At 40.9% G+C, this 19,905-nt stretch overlaps 1 protein-coding gene across 7 annotated transcripts in view; it reads left to right on the top strand.

Annotated features, from left to right (window-relative positions):
- The window catches only part of rbm47 (RNA binding motif protein 47), a 34,095-nt gene that overhangs the window by 10,532 nt on the left and 3,658 nt on the right, over positions 1-19,905 (top strand). For 3 of the 7 annotated variants that reach the window (XM_073467069.1, XM_073467053.1, XM_073467062.1), the window contains exons 3-7: positions 15,103-15,964; positions 16,057-16,384; positions 16,828-16,851; positions 17,328-17,537; positions 19,376-19,569. In XM_073467069.1, coding sequence (XP_073323170.1) covers positions 15,134-15,964; positions 16,057-16,384; positions 16,828-16,851; positions 17,328-17,537; positions 19,376-19,569 — 1,587 coding nt within the window. In that variant the 5' untranslated portion in view covers positions 15,103-15,133. Of the gene's footprint in view, positions 1-10,854; positions 10,989-13,815; positions 13,959-15,102; positions 15,965-16,056; positions 16,385-16,827; positions 16,852-17,327; positions 17,538-19,375; positions 19,570-19,905 lie in introns of those variants that run through there. The other 4 variants (XM_073467077.1, XM_073467086.1, XM_073467102.1 and 1 more) reach the window with 4 other exon arrangements.

Genomic DNA, 19,905 nt, shown 5'->3' with positions numbered 1-19,905 from the left:
TCAGTGTTTCTGCCAGCATCATGTTGAATGTGTTGACCCAGTGAACAGTAAATCTCACGTTTTGCTGCTTTGCGGAACATAATTAAAGTTTTTGGTAATGCAGGACACACTTCATCAACTATAGTGAAGTTAAGGCAGCAAGCTTCAATGACACAGATCTTAATCATTTTTAAAACAAAGTTATCAGTGTGAAATGCAGCTGATACCAAGTGGAAACTGACACACGATTCAGTGTCTGGGTTCATGTGCTTGAATGTGAGCATGTGCACATGTGAGTGGATGCTAGAACCTAAGCTAACTCTTCAGGAATAACTATGTTATTAAAACATTTTGTCCAGTGTTATTAACACATTATAGATAAATATTGTGTAAAGACGATGTACGCATGCAATCATACATTTTATTGTCAAAGATTAAAGTCACAATATGAACAGTAAACATTATAATTTAAATTATCATCAAAATATTAGATTGAAATTAATCTATTCTATACATAAAACGCTGTCAAGTTACTGCTCTGCATCTCTTTGCATTCCTGCCAATATGTACAATGATACTGATACACGTGAGCGTTACTCTCAAGACAGCAGACATGAACAAAGCAGACTCTTCTTCAGATCCCCCATCTGTCTCAGTGACCGTTGTAAAGCTGTTTGTGTGCAGCTTCTGTACAGCCTCATATCAGACCTGTCGGGCCAGTTCCCACATGTCCCTCTGTCTGTCTCTGAACTCTGAGCTGATGGCCATCTTTGCCCCGCTCTGCTGTCTCCACGTATGACTAGTGACTTAGATAGATGTAGTGTAGATGGATCAAACATAGATAATCTTTTATAATTCAGTTTTTTTTTTTTTATTCTTGTAATCACACAGTAAGAACAAATTATTCAGGCTGTAATACAAGTACTTTAATTATACAGTATGAACAAGACAGAAATATTTTGTTGGTAATGCATAAAAATATAACTTATCGTGTTTTTGTTAGATGGTTACCAGATTTTCAGTTGGGGCAACCTTCCCTAATTACTGCCATGAGCAAAGGGCAAAATAAGTTGTTTTTATTTACTTCATTCATCGTAATAAGGAACAGCACCTACACTCCAGCCATCCAAAGAACATTCACTGGTAGGCTAAATCTCCTATGCATCGGGCTACTGTTTCACTGTTAAGTCCCCTATAAGTACATTATTCACCATAAAGTCTCTCATTATTCCAAGATTTGTTCCCCTTGTCGTGCGCTTTCTACCACAAAACTATACTACTGTATCATAGCCTTGGTGACACCAATATGTTATATATCATTTCCATCTAAGTTTCAAGATCACTGTAATAGGTGTAGTTTTGGTGTCATATCGTCACTGTAAAATTGCAGAATTACTTTTTAGTTTCTGCAAAATATCGGTATCAGTATAACATAGCTGTAGTCATCTAAAATATGTCTTCATAAGAGACGTTTCACTTGTTGAGAAATACACTTAAAATGTCCTTACAGTTGCTTATAACTATATCACAGTGTGTTTTGTCCTTATGTTTCAATGAGGTGTTTGTTTGTGTTTGGGAACTGGGTCAGTAACTGTTGATGAACACTTGGGAGACACTATATTTTATATTGGGCCAGACAAATAAACTTGTCTTTACTTCACTTGAACCATGTGTGCGTGAGAGAGTGTGTTTGTGTGATACAGTATGCCAGTAATAAAGTCATCCTAGTCTTTGAGTCATGCTCCTCTGTACCTTTAAAATAGGTTTATGGCTGCACACGGCCTTAAACTCTAACATTATGACACCCTGTTGAGGAAAGAATATATTTCTCCATCTGTAAACTTTGAACTGGCTATCTACATACAGTGTGTGTGTGTGTGTGTGTGTGTGTGTGTGTGTGTGTGTGTGTGTGTGTGTGTGTGTGTGTGTGCGCTGCCAAAACCTCAAGAATCAGTGATTGCATGTCCTTCATTAACAGAGTCATTGGTTAATGTGTCACTTGTACAATGGCAATAGCACACACACACAAACACACACACACACACACACACACACACACACACACACACACACACACACACACACACACACTCATACACATACACACACTTATGCTGAAGTAGAACAGCACCCCGTCTGATAAGACTATAGGCCCCCGTCCTCTTTAAGGGTTATTTAAGGTTATGTACACTTCCACACATTGTTAACGTGCTCTCCTTCCTATTCTCTCTGACCCTCTTTGTGTTTCTGGTAAATATGACTGGAATGTGACAGCTTCAGTCTTTAGTTTGATTTCTCTTTATCTTCTCTGTGTTTATCAATGTGTCGCCAGCAAAGTGACTATCAATTCATGCTTAATGCAACCTGAAAACAAAGTGTATTTGCACCTCATCAGGTGAAATTAAATCTTCATTATCATCCGGATCAATGAACAGAAATGTGTAATCAGTGGTGGAATGTAACTTAAGTACTGTACTTAAGTACAAATTTGAGGTACTTGTGTTTTCCTTGAGTATTTTCATTACATTTCAGAGATGAGATACTAGATAATAGTTACTTTAGAAAATGAAAAGGAAAGATTTTTGCTCACAAACATACAAAGAACTTACAAAGTATGTTTTATTGTGAATTAAAACACCCAACACTATATACAAGTACAACAACAGTTTTGAGAACAGTAAAGTAATTTTTCATGAACATTTTTTTCCATCAACTTTTGACTATTGATAAAATTAATAAAAAATCAAAATACTATGATGAGCAAGTCACAGGGGTTTTGAATTAACAAAGAAATTCAGAGTAATCACAAAAAAACCTGTAAAATTCAGCCTTCAACAGGTTTACCAAAAATGCCTCAGGCACAGATTACTTTGAGTAACCTCCTCTGATTTACTGTGTTTTTCTAGGCACTGTTTGAGTCTATGTTGACTTACAAGTTGTGTTTTCTTTATATAAATGAAGTGCAAACACAGCAAAAGCGACAGATCATGTAACTTTGACCTATATTAAACCTTTTTATGGTTAACTATACTTTGGTTTGTTCCGGGGTGAAGTGTTGTGGTACGAGGGATGGCAATGTCAGTCGACCAACATCGTTGTCGGGAATATCTCAACAGCTATTGGATGGATTGATATAAAATTTCGTAGCTCCCATAAGACACAAGACATTCTGATGACTCCCCTGAATTCACATCGAGCACCCTTATCGTTTCTCATTATATTGTTTACTTTGGTTTATGATCAAATACGTCCAAAAGTGTGCCGTTCCCATCAGCCTCAGCTCTGCTTTGATGGCGAACATGTAAACTTCATGCTACACAACAGCATGTTAGCATTGTCGTTGGGAGGATGTTAGCTTGATGATGTTAACGTTTAGCTCAAAGCACTGTTATTTTTATGCCCTCATTCGAGAGATAACAACAGGGTGCCATGGGAATGAGTCCTAACGTTGCCAACTATTCTCACTGTAATTTAACAACATGAGATTGATCCATTTATAGTAAAGAGTGTATCGTATAGTGTAGTAAGAAGCATACTGTTGGTTACGGTGAAGTCATGTGACCATGTATTTTGTTTATAGCCTACTGTTAGCTGTTTTACCTCTGGTGATTTAATTTAAACTTCTGTTTGCTTATTTTCTACAATAATCCAGAATCCAATTCGAAAATCCCATAGGCCTTTTGTTGATGGAACCAGGGTGATACTAACTTCTGAGTTAGCCTACAAAAATGTCATCCATGCAGCACTTTATAATGAGCTTGACCAATCAGAGTTTAGTTTCAGAAATGTGTGTGTTGAAGACAAACCTTAACATGTAAATACAGTTTACACACTCAAACACTAACTCATGACTTTTCCATGATTGTTGTCAATCATCACCTTTCGTCACACCCTCTGCCCTTTTATCCCTTACCCTCCCTTTTGTCTTATCCTTATCAGCTGAGAGGGAGAGATTGGAGGAGGAAGAAAAAAGGTGGGGGGTTACCTGTACTGAGTGGCCCCACCTCTCTCTCCTGGCCATTGAGAATGAGTAAACACTAAACCACCTTTGCTTACCTCTACACTCAAACACCCAGACGCGGGCAGGCAAAGAGACTCTGTCACTGCCGCAACCTGTCAGCACCAAAGAGAGAGAAGTGGCAGAAAGGGAGAGACTTTCAGACAAGTGTGAATGTGCAAAGTGACTCCTGAAGGCAAAACATACCGGCTGCATCTTCTCGGCCTGTTCGTCGATATCTGCGGGATACAGGTACGGTGTTAACTTCGACCCTCAAGTGTTTTTCTATCTTGCTGATGGTTCTGTAGACTCTTTAAAAACATGTCATCGCTTCTTATTTTTGTTATATGTCACTCTGTTACTTTTGACCTCCAAAAATCTTAACCAGGCCTCCTTGAAAAATTATATTCTCCGGTTTGTGAGGGAAATTCTGCGGTCCTGACCCTGTCAGGTATCTTCTTTAAAGTATTCGACGTTATGAACCTCCTTTTGACTAAACCTTACTCTCTTCTTATGGAGAAAATCTTGACTTGTTTCCTATTTTCTCTCGTCCCATGGAGGAAATCTGGCGTTCTGCTCACCTTTCAACTTACCAGACTTCCCTGTTTAGCTGCTTTATCAAGGCCAAAATGATTGGAAACAGAAAACAAAGGCACTTAAACCAATCAGTGATTGGAATGGAGATGATCTTACACTGAAACCAGTGGAACCAGTGAAGTGGCATGACGTATGTATGTGTGTGTGTGTGTGTGTCGAAGGTGGGGGATAAAAAATGCTTCACTGCCTACATGGAGAGGCTGGTATTATTAGCCACAGTCTTCCGGGTTCTTGTCATATAATATGTGGACTTTTACCCCGATTAGGAGAGAGCTGTTTGTTGTGTGCGTGTGTGTGTGGGTGTGACAGAGACTCCAGCGATCCGGTGTTAAATTTCATTCATTTAAGTTGCTCTCACAGCTACACATACAGTGAAAAACTGACATGAATCAACAGTTCTTCATGATTCAGTTTACTTTTTACGTGAGAGATGATTAAAATAAACAATTGTGTTGGCAGAAATGTTATTTCAGTTGCACGTTTCTGCAACGTTTCTGCCGTTGTGGGAGCCTGACACTCACTCTATTAACTTTGTTTGTAGACAGGGAGGGCCATTGTTTGATTATATGTGTGTGAAGGTTAGCTCTTTTGTAAGCCTGTGTAGTAAGTGTGACTGTGAGGGATGCTGAAGAAACAAAATTAGGTTTTATGCAAATATTTGGGTGCTTAATATCACCAACTCTCCAGCCTTAAATCATGCTGGTTTATACACACACATACACACACACATACGGGGGGCCACTAAAGCCGTTATCACGAGTGTGTGACAATGTCAACGTCGGTAGTAATTGTCTGAAACAATGTCTGCCACGGCCTTGAACAGGCTAGCTGATTAGCCTGAGGAATGTGTTTGCCTAAGGAAGCAAAGCCCCTTTCAGCTAGCCTTAAAGCTAAAGCTAAAACAGATGATTAGTAATGACTATGTGGCAACGTTCGGCTGCAGTTGACCTTTCTGTCATGTGATGCTTTATATTTAAACTGAACCCAAAGCTTTTCTGTTTAAAATTAGGGCCTAGGCAGATTATGAATTACAGTTTCATTATCAGTTCTGATGCTGTTATTGGAGTCAAAAAGAAAATGTGGAGATGCGGGCTCTTTGTTGCTTAAAATCATGGTGTTTGAGTAAAATTGTGTTGTGTTGAGTGGACAAATGAAAGCAGGAGGGCTGTCAGGGTAAATGAACTGGAATCATCCCTCCATGGTGAAGTTGGGGTGGGCTGAAGGCGACCACTTATGCACTCTGTCTGACCTGAAATTCTTTAGGCCAGTTTCACTTTAAAGGGTTTTCTAGTACTGAGGGAGGCCTGAACATTTGGTCCCCTTCTCTCTCTTCGTTAGCCCCCCCACCCCAATACACACTACTCCCTACTCCCTAGTCTTTCCTACATTTCTTACCCCTCCTTACCCGTCTCCCCAGCTTGCCCTCCTCTCCACACCTTCCTCGTTTCTCCTTCCCCCTCCCCGCTGCTCTTCTTTGAGCTCGAGTGAACCAGAGGAATGAGGGTGACAGGTACATGGATGGGAGGAGAGGTAGGGGAAGGGGAAGAAAAGTAACGAGAAGGAAGCAACAGGAGCAGGGACACAAATTTGGTAAAGGTGGTGTAGATAAGATTTACATTATGTAAAAAAGGAGTTCTTTAATATCTGAATGACAAAGTTATTCAGAACTTTATTTAACCTAGAAAAGTCACGGCTGAAACAACAAAAATATTGAAAAAAGTTGAAGTGGCAGACTTGTTAGTTAGTGAAGGAAGTATAAATCACAGATAAGAAGAAGTTTTAAAGTTAATGCGGCCAGAAACAAAGCTGAACTGAGAGTGGACTGAAACAGTACAGTCAAAGCCACTTTTAAGATATAATATGTTACATTTCTGCATTAAAATGTCTAAAAACGAGTAGAAATTTGTTATATATTCTGTCAGGTTGTGTACTTGCATTATCCTTAACATTTCCAACACTGTTCAAACCTAGAGAAATTCATTATTTTATTCAAGGTAATGGTGGGTTTCATTTGGTCGCCTGTTGCTATAACTTCGTCAGATTATAAGACAGAGTGTGAGGAAGGAAGTTGGCTTTCATTATCTGAATAAAAACACAGCTCACGTCTAAGCCCGTCCTAGAGCCTACAACAGCCACTGAGTGATCGTGTAGACCAGTGACCCACTCATCCCGGTGACTGATGCATCATGTAGCCAATGAGATCAATTTTTAAATCCCTGAACTTGGAAAATATGCAAGTTTATGTAATTGTATGCATTTTGCTCCTTGAAAATGCTGTTTTTCCACCTTAGCACTTGTTTTTGACTATTTAAGTTTACATTTAGTTTATTTTAATAAAATGAGGAAATGAGGAGTATCTGCCCCTGTTACTCTCAAGCAGAGGTAACTTGAGGTCACAAAATGCCATTTTTTCTTGCCAGGTTCATTTTCAGTGATATTGTTATCTAATTTGAACTCAGACCATCTAAGACTATATGATGTGGACCCGTTGTGTTTTCCAGCTAATATGGGCAGTTACAGTAATAGGCAAGAAAAATATATAAATAATTCAGTGGACATTTCTGCTTCATGACATTTCTGCCTTTCATTGGCAATGGTGGTTGTAAGACAGCTTCCATTATTCCACGCTCGTTCACAATGTCGTTAAACTAAATCTTTTGTTTTCATTGTCGAGATTGAGGGACTGTAAGCAGCAAGAATTGTGTACAGTGCATTTAAGTGTAGTGAACTTTAGGTGAGTTGAAGTGAAAGTCTCGAAAGAAAATGAAAGTGAGATAAATCAAGCTGGCAGGTTTTGGGAGTGTATCACTGTTTTCTGACATTTTACAGATCAATTAACTGAGAAGATAGTTGGCGGATTAATCAATTATGAAAATACTTGTTTGTTGCAGCCCTATTTTGCTTGCAAAGCACCACAAGAGAAAAGGACTGTCTCTTGGTGATATCTGTAATTCAGTGTACAGTGACACGTTCGATCAACCACAATGTGAAGGGACGGAAAACGACACTGCGATAACTGCAGCCTCGCTCAGTCTGACTTAATGCTTCATCCTGTTCCAGTCAGCATGCTGACAGTTGAGCTACGTGAACCTCAGTGTGAGGACATCATGTGTCCTGAAGGGTCAGCCACAGTTCTCACTTCTCCTCTGTTAACTTCATTGTTTCGCTTGGTTGTGGTCATTTCATGCAGCTGACAGATGATGATGTACAAAAGACACTGGGACCAAATGTCATTTGTGTGGCTTTAAATTTGTTGAAGTTAAAATCAACAGCCATGATCATCTTTGTAATAATGCCTGCTTCACATTTTCAAGGATATGGATTATGTAAGTATGTTTTGGACACTGTAAAGTTGTGTAATCTACCTGAAACAATTAGGCAGCTGGAGAAACCAAAAATCCCAGCAGGAAGCCTATACTTTTACGCTCCTGAAACAGTTTATCAGTTTCTGCACCTCTCTGAGAGGAACCTCTTCCAGGAAAGCACAGTGTGAGACTAAACACTGTAGTCTCACACTACTCCTACAGGTCATATCACTCTGCAGAAATACACAGCAGGACCTCTGGTCTTGTGACATGCTACTCATTTACTTATATAGATGACTTGTAATAATAGATGGTAGTCATACAGGCTCCCCGGCCAAGATACTGATTACCAGCACTGCTTTATTGCTGACCTTATTCCTGCTTATTCACCGGTTTTGTCCATGTGGCAGATTCCAGTGTGTGTGTGTGTGTGTGTGACCCTGGCCTTAATAGAGAGCTAGCTTATCAGAGATAACCAACAAAGTCTAATAGGCCACTCTCTAATGTGATTACTTATGATTTAGTTCTAAGTGTTATTCAGCTTCAACCCTAATGTCAGCAGCAGGGTTTTTAGTAGGAAATACAAAGGTCAGTAAAATATGGTCTCCGGGCTGCCATCATGAACATATTTATATTTTCTTACTGTCAGCAGATCCCATTAACTCGTTTACCCCACTGACTGACTGACTGACCAAATACATTTAGCATGTTAAGGAAAAGCCAAGCAGATGTTTTTCTGTCAGAGCTGGAAACAAAACATTTGCTGTGAAATCTTTTAAACACCTATTTTATTCACATTTACATCTTTGGTATCTATTGTATTCTATCTTCTTATTTCTACTCTTATCTACAGTATATTGTGCACTAAGCAGCTCAGACAGATGTTTTGCTGCTTTGTTGTTTTGCAAAATGACAATCAAGACGTGCTAAATATCACATTTACTCTGGCTCAAAGCACGTCATTGAAAATGAAGGTATTCTGGTTCCAATGGTTTCAAGCATTTGATATAACTCCTTGTTTGTTTTTATATACAGCCATTTCTGGAACATACCGTGTTTACTCATTTGTCACATCGGGTTCCTCACTGTAGTTTATTTTGAGTCAATCACACAAACACTGTCCTGCTGCAGAAATACTCATAGCACACTGAATGTGTATTAATCCTTGGCTGATAATAGTCCAGTAAAAATACACAATTTACACCTGTTTGAGTAACATTTGCTAAAAATGACAGTGCCCAGCTTTGTGAAGATTTTACTGCGCCTTTTTAAAAAATGAAAATGTATATTTGTGACCAGTTTTTAACGATGTATACATCTTCACAGGACTGAGTGCCACTAGGGAGGTCAGAAAGTGACGGATTCAGAGTTCAAGTCTTTTATTCATTAAAATTATAACTTAAAATCAAGTAAACTGTAATCCACAAGTCAAGATTAAACCTGAACCGGTCGGTGTGGGTGGTTTTAAGCGATGGCGTGTTGGTGTTCATGACAAATGATTTAGTGAACGTGAACAATGATTAAGGGGCGAGTGACAAGTCAATGTTTTTCCTCCATCTTGCGAGTCTTCCTGTGGGGTTCAACGGTTAACCGCTGACCTGATGGACTGATGGTCTCACTGTGCGGTCACAGGAACACAGGAACACCTGAACACCGTTTCTGAGTCCTGATTGGCTCTCACTAATGACTGACAGTTAATCTTTGATTTAGATTGACCCCATTGGTCCTGCTCTTCAGCAATACACACTTTTCCCGCATGACAAGTGCACACACCTTACCCTAGGTATTTTATACACACACACCTTACAAACACACCTTTTTGCCATCATTAATATTCACTTTCTATCGTTTGTACTTAAATCTCTTTTTTGTTTATCCTCTGGTCTTTATGCTAAATAGACTTTCTTCTCGCCTGTTTACTCAGTCGTTAAGGAGTGGGGCCGGTTTCAATAGCAGCTGAAACTCCAGAGCACTGTTGACCACACACTGTGACTTTCATCTCTATCTCTCCCTTTCACCCCATCTGCTCTCTCCATCCATCCCTCACTCCCTCTTTTCTTTTCTGAGGGGAGGTTTTAGACAGAAACCTTCTGAGCGAGTGACGTTCTCTCATCTGACTGCTTTTCCTCTCAGTCGTCTCTCTATCTGCTCTCTTGACTGCCCAGGAAGGTGTGTATTGTTTGCTTAAGTTAAGCTGTGCTAGGAACATGTTCACCGTTGTTATGTACAAAAAAACACGCGTGCATGCACGAATACACACAAACGCACACACACACACAAACACACACACACACATATACACTTACACACAGTCGTAGTCTTGTGCTGACATGACATAAATCAGTCAAGTGGTAACAGAATTTCCAAATGTCAGAGTAAGACAACATGAGGAAGGATTCAAACCTCAGTTTGAACATTTCCTGCAGGGGTTTTTTCTGCAACTCTAAGCAGAAAACCCTTAAAAGCCAGAGAAACTACTTTTCCAATCTTTGGGATTGTGGGATGGTTAATGGGAAGAAAAATCTAAATCCTGGCACGAACTCTGTACTTTTTAATGTATTTGTTTTAATGTATTTTGAGAGTTTTACCTCTTTAGGCCTAAAATAATTTGTAAAATGAAACCATCTAAAAGGTTTAGAGGGGAGATCTGTGTTTGGTGGAACTGCTAACAACGCATAAACATCTGAAACGTGACAAGTGGCTTCACCCACACTGCTTTATTTGTGATTTAATCTCTAACAAATCATCTTATCATCTAAAATGTCGGATCGGAAAACAAAAGTCTGACAGTCAGACAAATGTATTGGAGTAAAAAAATGCAAAAATGCAAGCATTTATTTGTGTGTTTGTGTTTCTTCCTACTAAAATTCTTGCTTCTGTGGGATCCGCCCACAAGCACACACACACTCACACAAGGTACCTGTTTTAGCTCCACCCTCATCAGCTCTCATGCTCTCAGCTTTGGCTCAGTGTGTGTGTGTGTGTGTGTGTGTGTGTGTAGAGGAGGCTGGCCTCTGTGCTCAGTGCCCTGCTGTACCTGTCTCTCATGGAGGTGGACTAACACTCCCAGAGCAGGCGGCCAAGCAGCGGAGCGCTGTGAAGCAACAGGGGTAGCTATTCTCCCATCTGACCACTCTCTGCTTCTCCTTCCTCTTCTCTTTTCCACCAACATCCCATCTGCTGTGATGTCCTTCTCAAGATTTCTGCTTTGTATCAGTCTCACTTCCCTCTCTCTCTCTCTGTCTTGGTTATGTAAGGATTCTTCAACCTTGAATGACAGGCTTTTGATTATTATTTAGCAGTTCTTTCTACGTATTTGAAGACAGGTTTGAATAGTATGTGCATGACTCAGCTTCTCAAATGTTATTTATTGACTGTGTGTTATGAGTTCAGACATCAGGACTGGAGTGTTTTGAGGCTTTGGTGTTTCATTGATCCTCTTCTGCTGCCTTGTGACCCTGTTGTTAGGGGGCTGCTGGGTAGACGCTGTGAGTCGATCGCCTCCACGTGTCAACGTGTGTGTGCATACAGCTAAGATGGAGGCATCCTTAGGCCTGTTTTCTTCAGCACTCTGGATCAGTGTCACTCGGGATCGAATAGCAAACTAAGAGATGCATTGTTCCTAACACACACTAGGGTTTTCTTTGCTCTATAATCTCCACTAAATTGGGAGCAAAGAGAGGTCTTTTGGCTTACAAACTTATGAATAAGAGCTGCAAATGCTCCTGACAGTTGTGTTGATCTAACATCAGGTCAGCGACACAAAAAAATGAAATGTTCTTCCTCTTTCTGGCTGTGAGGAACTACGCCATGCCTTATTAGTTTATTTGAGCAAAAAGATGGAATTTGTCCACAGTCGTCAATCTGTGTTTATGGTATGAAAGCCTTTTTGCCTGCTCATAAAACAATTCAGCCCCCAATAACATGCTGTTAATACGTAGAGAATCAGGTGCTTCTATCAATCATAAACACAATGTAATGGCTAATCTCTGCAACCATAACTGGAACACTTTAACCCAGTAGGTTGGCACTGTTAGCCAATAAAATCCTTCTCTTGAACTTTCTTCACAGCGTGCAAACCAGCCAGCTCTTCCCTCCTGAGTTCACAACCTTTGAACCAGGTGAACTCTGGGTCTGAATGGCAGTATAGATTATGTCTCTTGTAACGTTTCCTTCCAAAGCTCTGGTTTCTTAATAACCGAGGCGTCATCTGTAAATCTTTATGCCCTCTGTGATAGAAGGCTGTGATTTGTGTTCGTCATGGTTAATCATCTACCTGTTGCTGCCTTAGTTTTCCTGCTCTCTTTCTCTCTCTCACTCACACACACATTCATATACATACAAACACATGATTACATGCAGCATGTATAAGGTCATAGCTTTCTAAAAGGTGCAGATTTTCAAGAACCTTTTCTCAGATGCACTTAGATGCCAAAAGATCCCATATACACACACAATTCTCATTTTCTTAATATTATGCAATATAAGCAGAGGTGGCAAAAGTGCACACATTATTTACTCAAGTGGAAGTATGAATACTTATATATACATATAAATAAATATATATATATATATATATACACACACATATAAATAATCAATAATTCCTCTCAAATGCATTAAAATTGCCTAAAAAATTAAGTAAAAAGCCTGTTTTGAAAGTGTAAGGTGTAGAAAGTACAGATATTTGGGTTAAAATGTAGGGAGTAAAAGTAAAAAGTTGTCAGAAAGTAACAAAGTACAGTAACAAAGTACTTCCCACCATCTGATTTTTGCTTCACTTCTGACACTGAGGGCTGTGTATTTCCTGAGTCTCCCATTAGAAAGAAAAACTTCTGCACAACAGTGGTCAGCACTAAGGAAGTCAGGAATATCTCCAAATGGTCAAAAGCAGGAAGTAGGTCAGCCCTCTGAGAATATATCAAGTTTTTTAAACACACATATATCCAATAAGGGAGGTTTTTAAAACCAGTCCTAGACTGATCTGAGTATGTCATTCAGAGTGTCGACCTCACAGTTTCACATAGCTTCTTTTTATCACTGAGCAGAACTCCCAAAGTGAATATTGTCCTCCCTTTGTCATCAGTCTGGCGAGATAAGGCTGATAAGAGATGGAGTCATGTTAGCACTTCACACAATAGAAGGAACAGAGGGAGGGCATGTCGAGCTGTGGAAGCAGAGGGAAAACAACGCAGAAACAAGCAACATTAAGGTTGTTTTAATATCACAGGCTACTGGAAAAACTGCTTTTTTTTTAAATGTGCAATTAAAGGGTAACTCCACCAATTTTACACATTAATGTGTGTTTACAGGTCTTTTGGAGTACTACTGCATACTGTGTGTGGGAAAAGTAGCATAAAGCCTTTTGTGCCTCCAGTGATGTCACTCAGTTGCGGTTGCATTGTGGGTAATGTATGCGCCAGGTTTTGAAAAGGAAGAGGAATGTGTGGAATAAAAAAGTTGATATCTCTGTTTTTGCTGTCTTGATTTAAACTGACCATAATGAGTCCAATAGTGTTACAGAAGTGTAATGCTAGACCAGTAGACTTTTCAAAACCTGGTACCTACATTACCTACAATGCAACTGTCACTGAGTGACATCACTAGAGGCAATTGATGAGATTACATGCAGCTTCCTCTGGAGCCACAAAAGGCTTTATACTATATTTTCATGTATGCACTAGTACTCCCCAAGACCTGTTAACACACTTTAATGTGTAAAATTGGTGGAATTGCCCTTTAAGAGCACTTCATCTTTGCTGAGCAGAAACTCTATGTTTTTTTTGTAATCTAATGTCATCTTGACCTATGCCAACATTCAGCAACTACCGGCTAAATATAGAGGGAGGAAACAACATCCTGTCTTTCCCAACTCTTGCTGTTTTGTTTTCCTTGTTGTCCCTGTTTTGACCTAATTGTCTTCAGTACACAACAACAAATTAATTAATCAATAATGAATTAAATTTATGTGGTATATCAGCTATACATTTTAATGATATTTAAAACATCCTTGTCTCCCATCAAGCTGACATTTGCATCATTTTCCTGCCTCTGTGGCCTAGGTGTGAGCTAGCTTTCAGGTAATTCTAAGCCCTCCAGCCTTGGGCAACTAACAAGTGAACAGGTGTGTGTGTGTGTGTGTGTGTGTGTGTGTGTGTGTGTGTGTGTGTGTGTGTGTGTGTGTGTGTATGTGTGTGGGAGAGTGAGATATTGGGTAAAGTCAAATGTGCGTTACCATGGTTGCTTGGCTTAGTAGTGTTTTACCTTTGTTGACCGCCTCAGCTATCTCCATCAAAGTCCAGGCAATCTTGTGACGCACAAAAACGCACACACACGTACACACACACTGCCTGCCTAACTAGCACCTGGTTGTTTTTTATTTTGTCTGTTTGCTTACATGACGTTTAGCCTGATATAAAAAGGGGTTGCTGTTGTAGTCTGCTGTGATTGGTTGCGGCAGTGTTGTACGCAGCGCGGAGATTTGGGGATTTAAAAAGCTGTGGATTTTTCCGTTCTGAATGCTGGCAGTGTTGGAAAATAACAGAGTAAGAGGTTTATGCTCGGGAAGCCGATTTCTGATTGTTCTCTGTTCCTTTTATAGGGCTGCAGCCCTTAATGAAGTAGCGCACACACAGAAACACACAAACAGACAAAGCTGCACCCACACACACTCAGGATCAAGAGGTGAGAAATCCGACGCCCTCTTGTGGTGAGTGTGTGTGCAGCAGGTTCAAGAATGAGATAGATTAATTTGCACAGCTTTTTGCCACAGTATGGAGTCACTGGGGTCAGATTTTACACAAAATTCCTCATGTAGCTTAACTCCAACTTGAGTGACTTACTTCTGACACACACATTTAATGAGCATGTGACTCAGTCGTACTCAGTGAACTTTGAGCTGGAGGTTTCAGGGTTTACAGCCCTTCATTCTCTCTGATAGGGGTCAGAGGTCAGCAAGGGATCTGTAGAACTCAACAAAACAAGGTTGTAAAACCACTGACAGGGAAGGTGATGTGGGGATTTATAGATGCTGTATTCTCACTGTTCTGTCCAGGTCTCATTACGAGCTTTGGTTTGTTTGTTCAGGAAGTAATCTTGTGTGTGATTGTGCCTGCAAATCAGCCATCTTATGGGTTTTTTTTTGTTGCTACAGATGTTTTAAATGGTGGCTTCTGGTCCTTAATGTAATTTGATGATTGAAACCTTTCTTTTTGCCCTCCTCAGGCCCCAGATCTGATTGGATGGTTTTCTCAGAATGACAGCCGAAGATCCTGCTTCCTCCTCGACCATGAGCAATAACGCTGCCCCCTCCAAACCCTCTGGTGCCTCCCACCACTCTCTTCTTCACGGACAGATCAACATCCCTGAGGGAGTTGCAGGTGCTCCTAATGAGGCTGCACTGGTGGCCCTGATGGAGCGCACCGGCTACACTATGGTCCAAGAAAATGGCCAGCGTAAATATGGCCCTCCTCCTGGTTGGAATGGTGCATCTCCACCACGGGGGTGTGAAATCTTTGTGGGCAAGATCCCACGGGACGTTTACGAGGATGAGCTGGTCCCAGTTTTCGAGTCCGTTGGACGCATCTATGAGATGCGGCTGATGATGGACTTTGATGGGAAGAACCGAGGGTACGCATTTGTGATGTACACGGAGAAACACGAGGCCAAGCGGGCTGTACGCGAGCTCAACAACTATGAGGTGCGGCCCGGACGGCTGTTGGGGGTCTGCTCCTCCGTGGACAACTGCCGTCTTTTCATCGGTGGCATCCCCAAGACCAAAAAGCGTGAGGAGATCCTGGAGGAGGTCTCTAAGGTGACAGAAGGGGTACTAGACGTGATAGTTTATGCCAGTGCTGCAGACAAGATGAAGAACCGAGGCTTTGCCTTTGTAGAGTACGAGTCGCACCGTGCAGCCGCCATGGCTCGCAGGAAGTTGATGCCTGGACGCATTCAGCTTTGGGGCCACCAGATCGCAGTGGACTGGGCTGAGCCGGAGATTGATGTGGACGAAGACGTGATGGAGACAGTGAAGATCCTCTACGTCAGGAATCTTATGATGGAGACCAGTGAGGAGACAATCAGACAGGTAGGACTGGCTGACTGATCAGTTTACAGGTTTCATTATGCTTTTATTGGCTTACTGTTGTCAACCAATCACCCATTTTCTCTGTCAACCAGGTGTTCAGCCAGTGGAATCCTGGATGTGTTGAACGTGTGAAGAAAATCCGTGACTACGCCTTCGTCCACTTTAACTCCCGGGACGATGCTGTCCTGGCCATGGACCACCTCAATGGCACAGAGGTGGAAGGGTCCTGCATCGAGGTGACGCTCGCCAAGCCGGTTGACAAAGAGCAGTACTCAAGACAGAAGGCCTCCAAGGGGGCTTCTGCCACTCCAGAGGCTCCTCAGCAGAGCTATGTTTACCAGTGTGATCCTTACACACTGGCATACTATGGTTACCCCTACAACACTCTCATTGGACCCAACAGGGACTACTTCGTCAAAGGTTAGAATTCATTCTTTCTGCTTCTGTACCAGTAACGATCAGTTGCAAAAGCCACAGTGTTTCTCTGAAAGCCATCTGTTTTTGTAAATGTTGGTGGCAGCAGGAACACCTTTGGCCAATGCACTGCTAAAGATCTCATCTTGACATCCAAAAGATGCTATTGTAGGAACATTGACAGACTTGAAGGGTTATGATGACTTAGATATTAATGATTTAATCATTGATGACAATGCAACTCATTTGCTAAAAGTTTTACGATCTTTAACTTGATGAGGGTTTGTGGCTTAAAATCAGAGTTAAGAGACAAAGACAAAACTAGGTGATGGACCAATGAATGCTAATCCCATTACCTTTAATGATTGATTATATATGGTCTTTGGGTGGTAGCAGGAAAATCTTTTTTGACTTTCAACAATCATTGTGTTTTGGTTTTCTCTCCAAAGGATCCCCAATGATACAGAACAATGGTAATCCCTCACATCCTTATTTCTACTCATTCCTTCAATGAACAATGAGCTTTCTTGCCATGTGACAAACTATACATTTTCTAACACCATCCTTTTCCTGCTGTGCTGTCACCTCCCATTTCATGCTGGGTTATCGCAGAGTTCACTAGAAAGCTGAGAATGTCTCTGAGTACCATTTCTCAGTGCCGTGAACTTGCATAGCCAGATCTGATTTAAGAGTCAGAAAAAGGCCAAACAGGACCCAAAGAACTCCAAAAAGATCCTGTGCTCAACAGATATCGATGAGAAATTCCCAGGACAGTTAGAGTTAAATTAATCTTCTTGCTGGCCCAGTTCTGATATCTTGAGACTACCATTTAAAGCTCTAAAACCATCATAAAATCTTGACTTACATGTTTCCCCAGTATAAGTTGCCCTTGCTGCCCAAGTCCTAAACCAAAACCCCTGTCATCATATTACTTTAATTGTATTTTAAGCAGGTACTGTGCGAGGTCGTGGTCGTGCTGCTGCAGGTAATCGTACCCCTGGACCACGGGGGTCGTACCTGGGGGGTTACTCTGCCGGTCGTGGCATCTACAGCCGCTACCATGAGGGCAAGTCCAAGCAGCCCGACAAGCCCTATGAGCTGATGCCCAGTCTGGAGCTCGCTGCCTCTGTCAACCCCGTTGGCATCAAACCTGGCACAAGTCAGTGAGATAGATATATCCATCCATATCCTTGCCCATCTCAAAAGCCTTTATTAAACCTTCCAGCTCATAATTTACTGTCTCTCTCTCCTGTGTGGTTTGAGGAACACTTTATAAATCAAGATTATGGTTGTTGCTGGATGGTCAGGTGCAAAAGGACTCCCTTTCTCCTCAAATAAAAAAGCAAAGAATAATGGAAAATTTGTCCTTTCTAGCGTGACCAGAAAGTAACTGCCATTTTTCATTCTTTCCTTTTTCCTTAAAAAAATTGTCTTACCGGGTGTTCAGATCAAAATCAGCACTGTGTTAAAAGAAAATAAAGGAATACATTTGATTGGATAATGGCCAACGCAGAAGCCGTTTCATTGTGTTGAGGCTAGAATTGGTTCCATTTAACTGAACGAGGAAGTCATGTTTTTTCACGCAGTGCTGATGTCTGTCTGAACATGGCCTCAGTTGTGTGGGGATCAGTTCTTCCACAATCTACTTTTACATATGACTCAGCTCCAAACCTTTACTGAAAGGTTGTTGACAGTATCTTGTCTCTTTCTTTCTCAGCTGCTTTAGATATGTTACATTTTCACAAAAAATTTACCTTTTCTATTCACAAAATGAAGTTACTGGATATCAACTCAATCAGTTTTATTCTCTGTAGGAACAGCTGCTTTAGATATGTTAGTGTTACGACAGTTTCAGTCATGGAAGGAGTTGAAATGCAAAACTAAACGCACAAACTGAAGATTATTTATCTCCTCCCTTCTATTGAGTCCAATCTATTCTAATCACTTAAAGGATAATACCAGTGTTATTTAGGTTTGTGGCCCATCTACACATTAAGTCCATACAATCATCGTGATTTTGCAATGCATGTTGTTTGTAAATTTATTTTCTGACATTTACACTTTTTGTTTTGATTTGTAAAACTGTACATTGTCTACAATGTTAAATTTAGGCTGAAATGAGCTGCTGCCCCAGCAAAGAGTGAAATATATGGTGGCTTGTCTTAAAACATTCATTTCCTGGTGGAAAATTACTTTTATTTCTGTTTCCTTGTTTCCTGACAGTAAACAGAAAAAAATGCAATGACATTGATACAAATGAGGTTGAAACCACAACTCTCGTTTCAGTAAGACGTGAAACAAAAACATAATAGTACAGAACTGTACAAAATAAAATGCAATAAAAAAAGAGGAACACTGGTATTATTCTTTAATCTTCAAGTTTATTACTAAACATACTAAACCTACCAGATTATTTGTTTCATCATGAATTTAATATTTGTCATTGTTATTATATTTGGTGACCCAAGGTCCATTCTGTAAAGTGGGGGAACGGGAACGGGAACGATTTGACCCCAATCTTGGGGGTCTCGTTCTTAGTCCAAGTCAGTGTGGAATCACGGGGTCACCAATAGATTGAAAAGACTTTTGTCCATCTGAAACAATGACTGACGTGTTCACTGTGTGTGTGTGTGTGTGTGTGTGTGCGTGTGTGCATGTGTGTGTGTGTGTGTCGGAGCACTGAGGTTAATCCACAGTTGAGCACCATCATAATCCGAATCACACCCCAATGCCAACTTGTGTAGTTTATTATTTTTTCCTTTAATGCCTAAATTGTTTCCTTCAACCTTTCTCTGTCTTGTTTATCCTTCATTGCTTCATCCGTCTGTCCTGTAATAGATTACCTTCAGATTAAAGTGTGGCTGTTTCTGTTTGAGCATGGGTGCAAGAATGTGCTTGTCTGTCTACATATTAACCATCTCTTGCTGTACTCTGCTGTTGTCTGCAGTGGTTCGCTCTATTATCCGAGCTCTCATTGTTGTGTCTCTTTATGTGCAGTGGCATTGCCGACTCTGGGTGGGCAGTACCCTGTGTTCAGCACGGCTCCTGCAGCCAAGCTGATGGAGGAGGGGAAGGTGCACACGGTGGAGCACCTTATCAACCCCCTGGCCATGCAACACCCCGAACACACCACTGCTACTGCTGCTGCTGCCACCGTCCTACCTGCGGTCTCTACCCCGCCACCTTTTCAGGTGTGAATTCTGATGTTGGTGTATATGTTTGCATCTAAAAAACATAAATTGTCTGTTATTATGGATCCCACTGATTTTCTTGCAAGATTCACCCTACATGCTGATTGGCCTACGTTTGTCATTTTTGCATGATGAAAGCCTAAATGGCTTCTTGGCCCTTGTACTCCTCACTGAGTACAGTACATCTATCACGTTGTTTGACAGGAGAAAAACTGACAGAGGTTTTCCTTGCCTTGGTATTCAGTTGGGCAACGAAAGGGAGGGAGGGAGAATTTACTGTTTAACCATACCAAATGAGACAAGAATTGGTTTGTAAATAAACAGCCAGAAGCAGAG

Source organism: Pagrus major, chromosome 1, assembly GCF_040436345.1.
Source record: "Pagrus major chromosome 1, Pma_NU_1.0".
NCBI lineage: Eukaryota > Metazoa > Chordata > Actinopteri > Spariformes > Sparidae > Pagrus > Pagrus major.
This window is presented reverse-complemented; position numbering and strand designations above follow the sequence as displayed.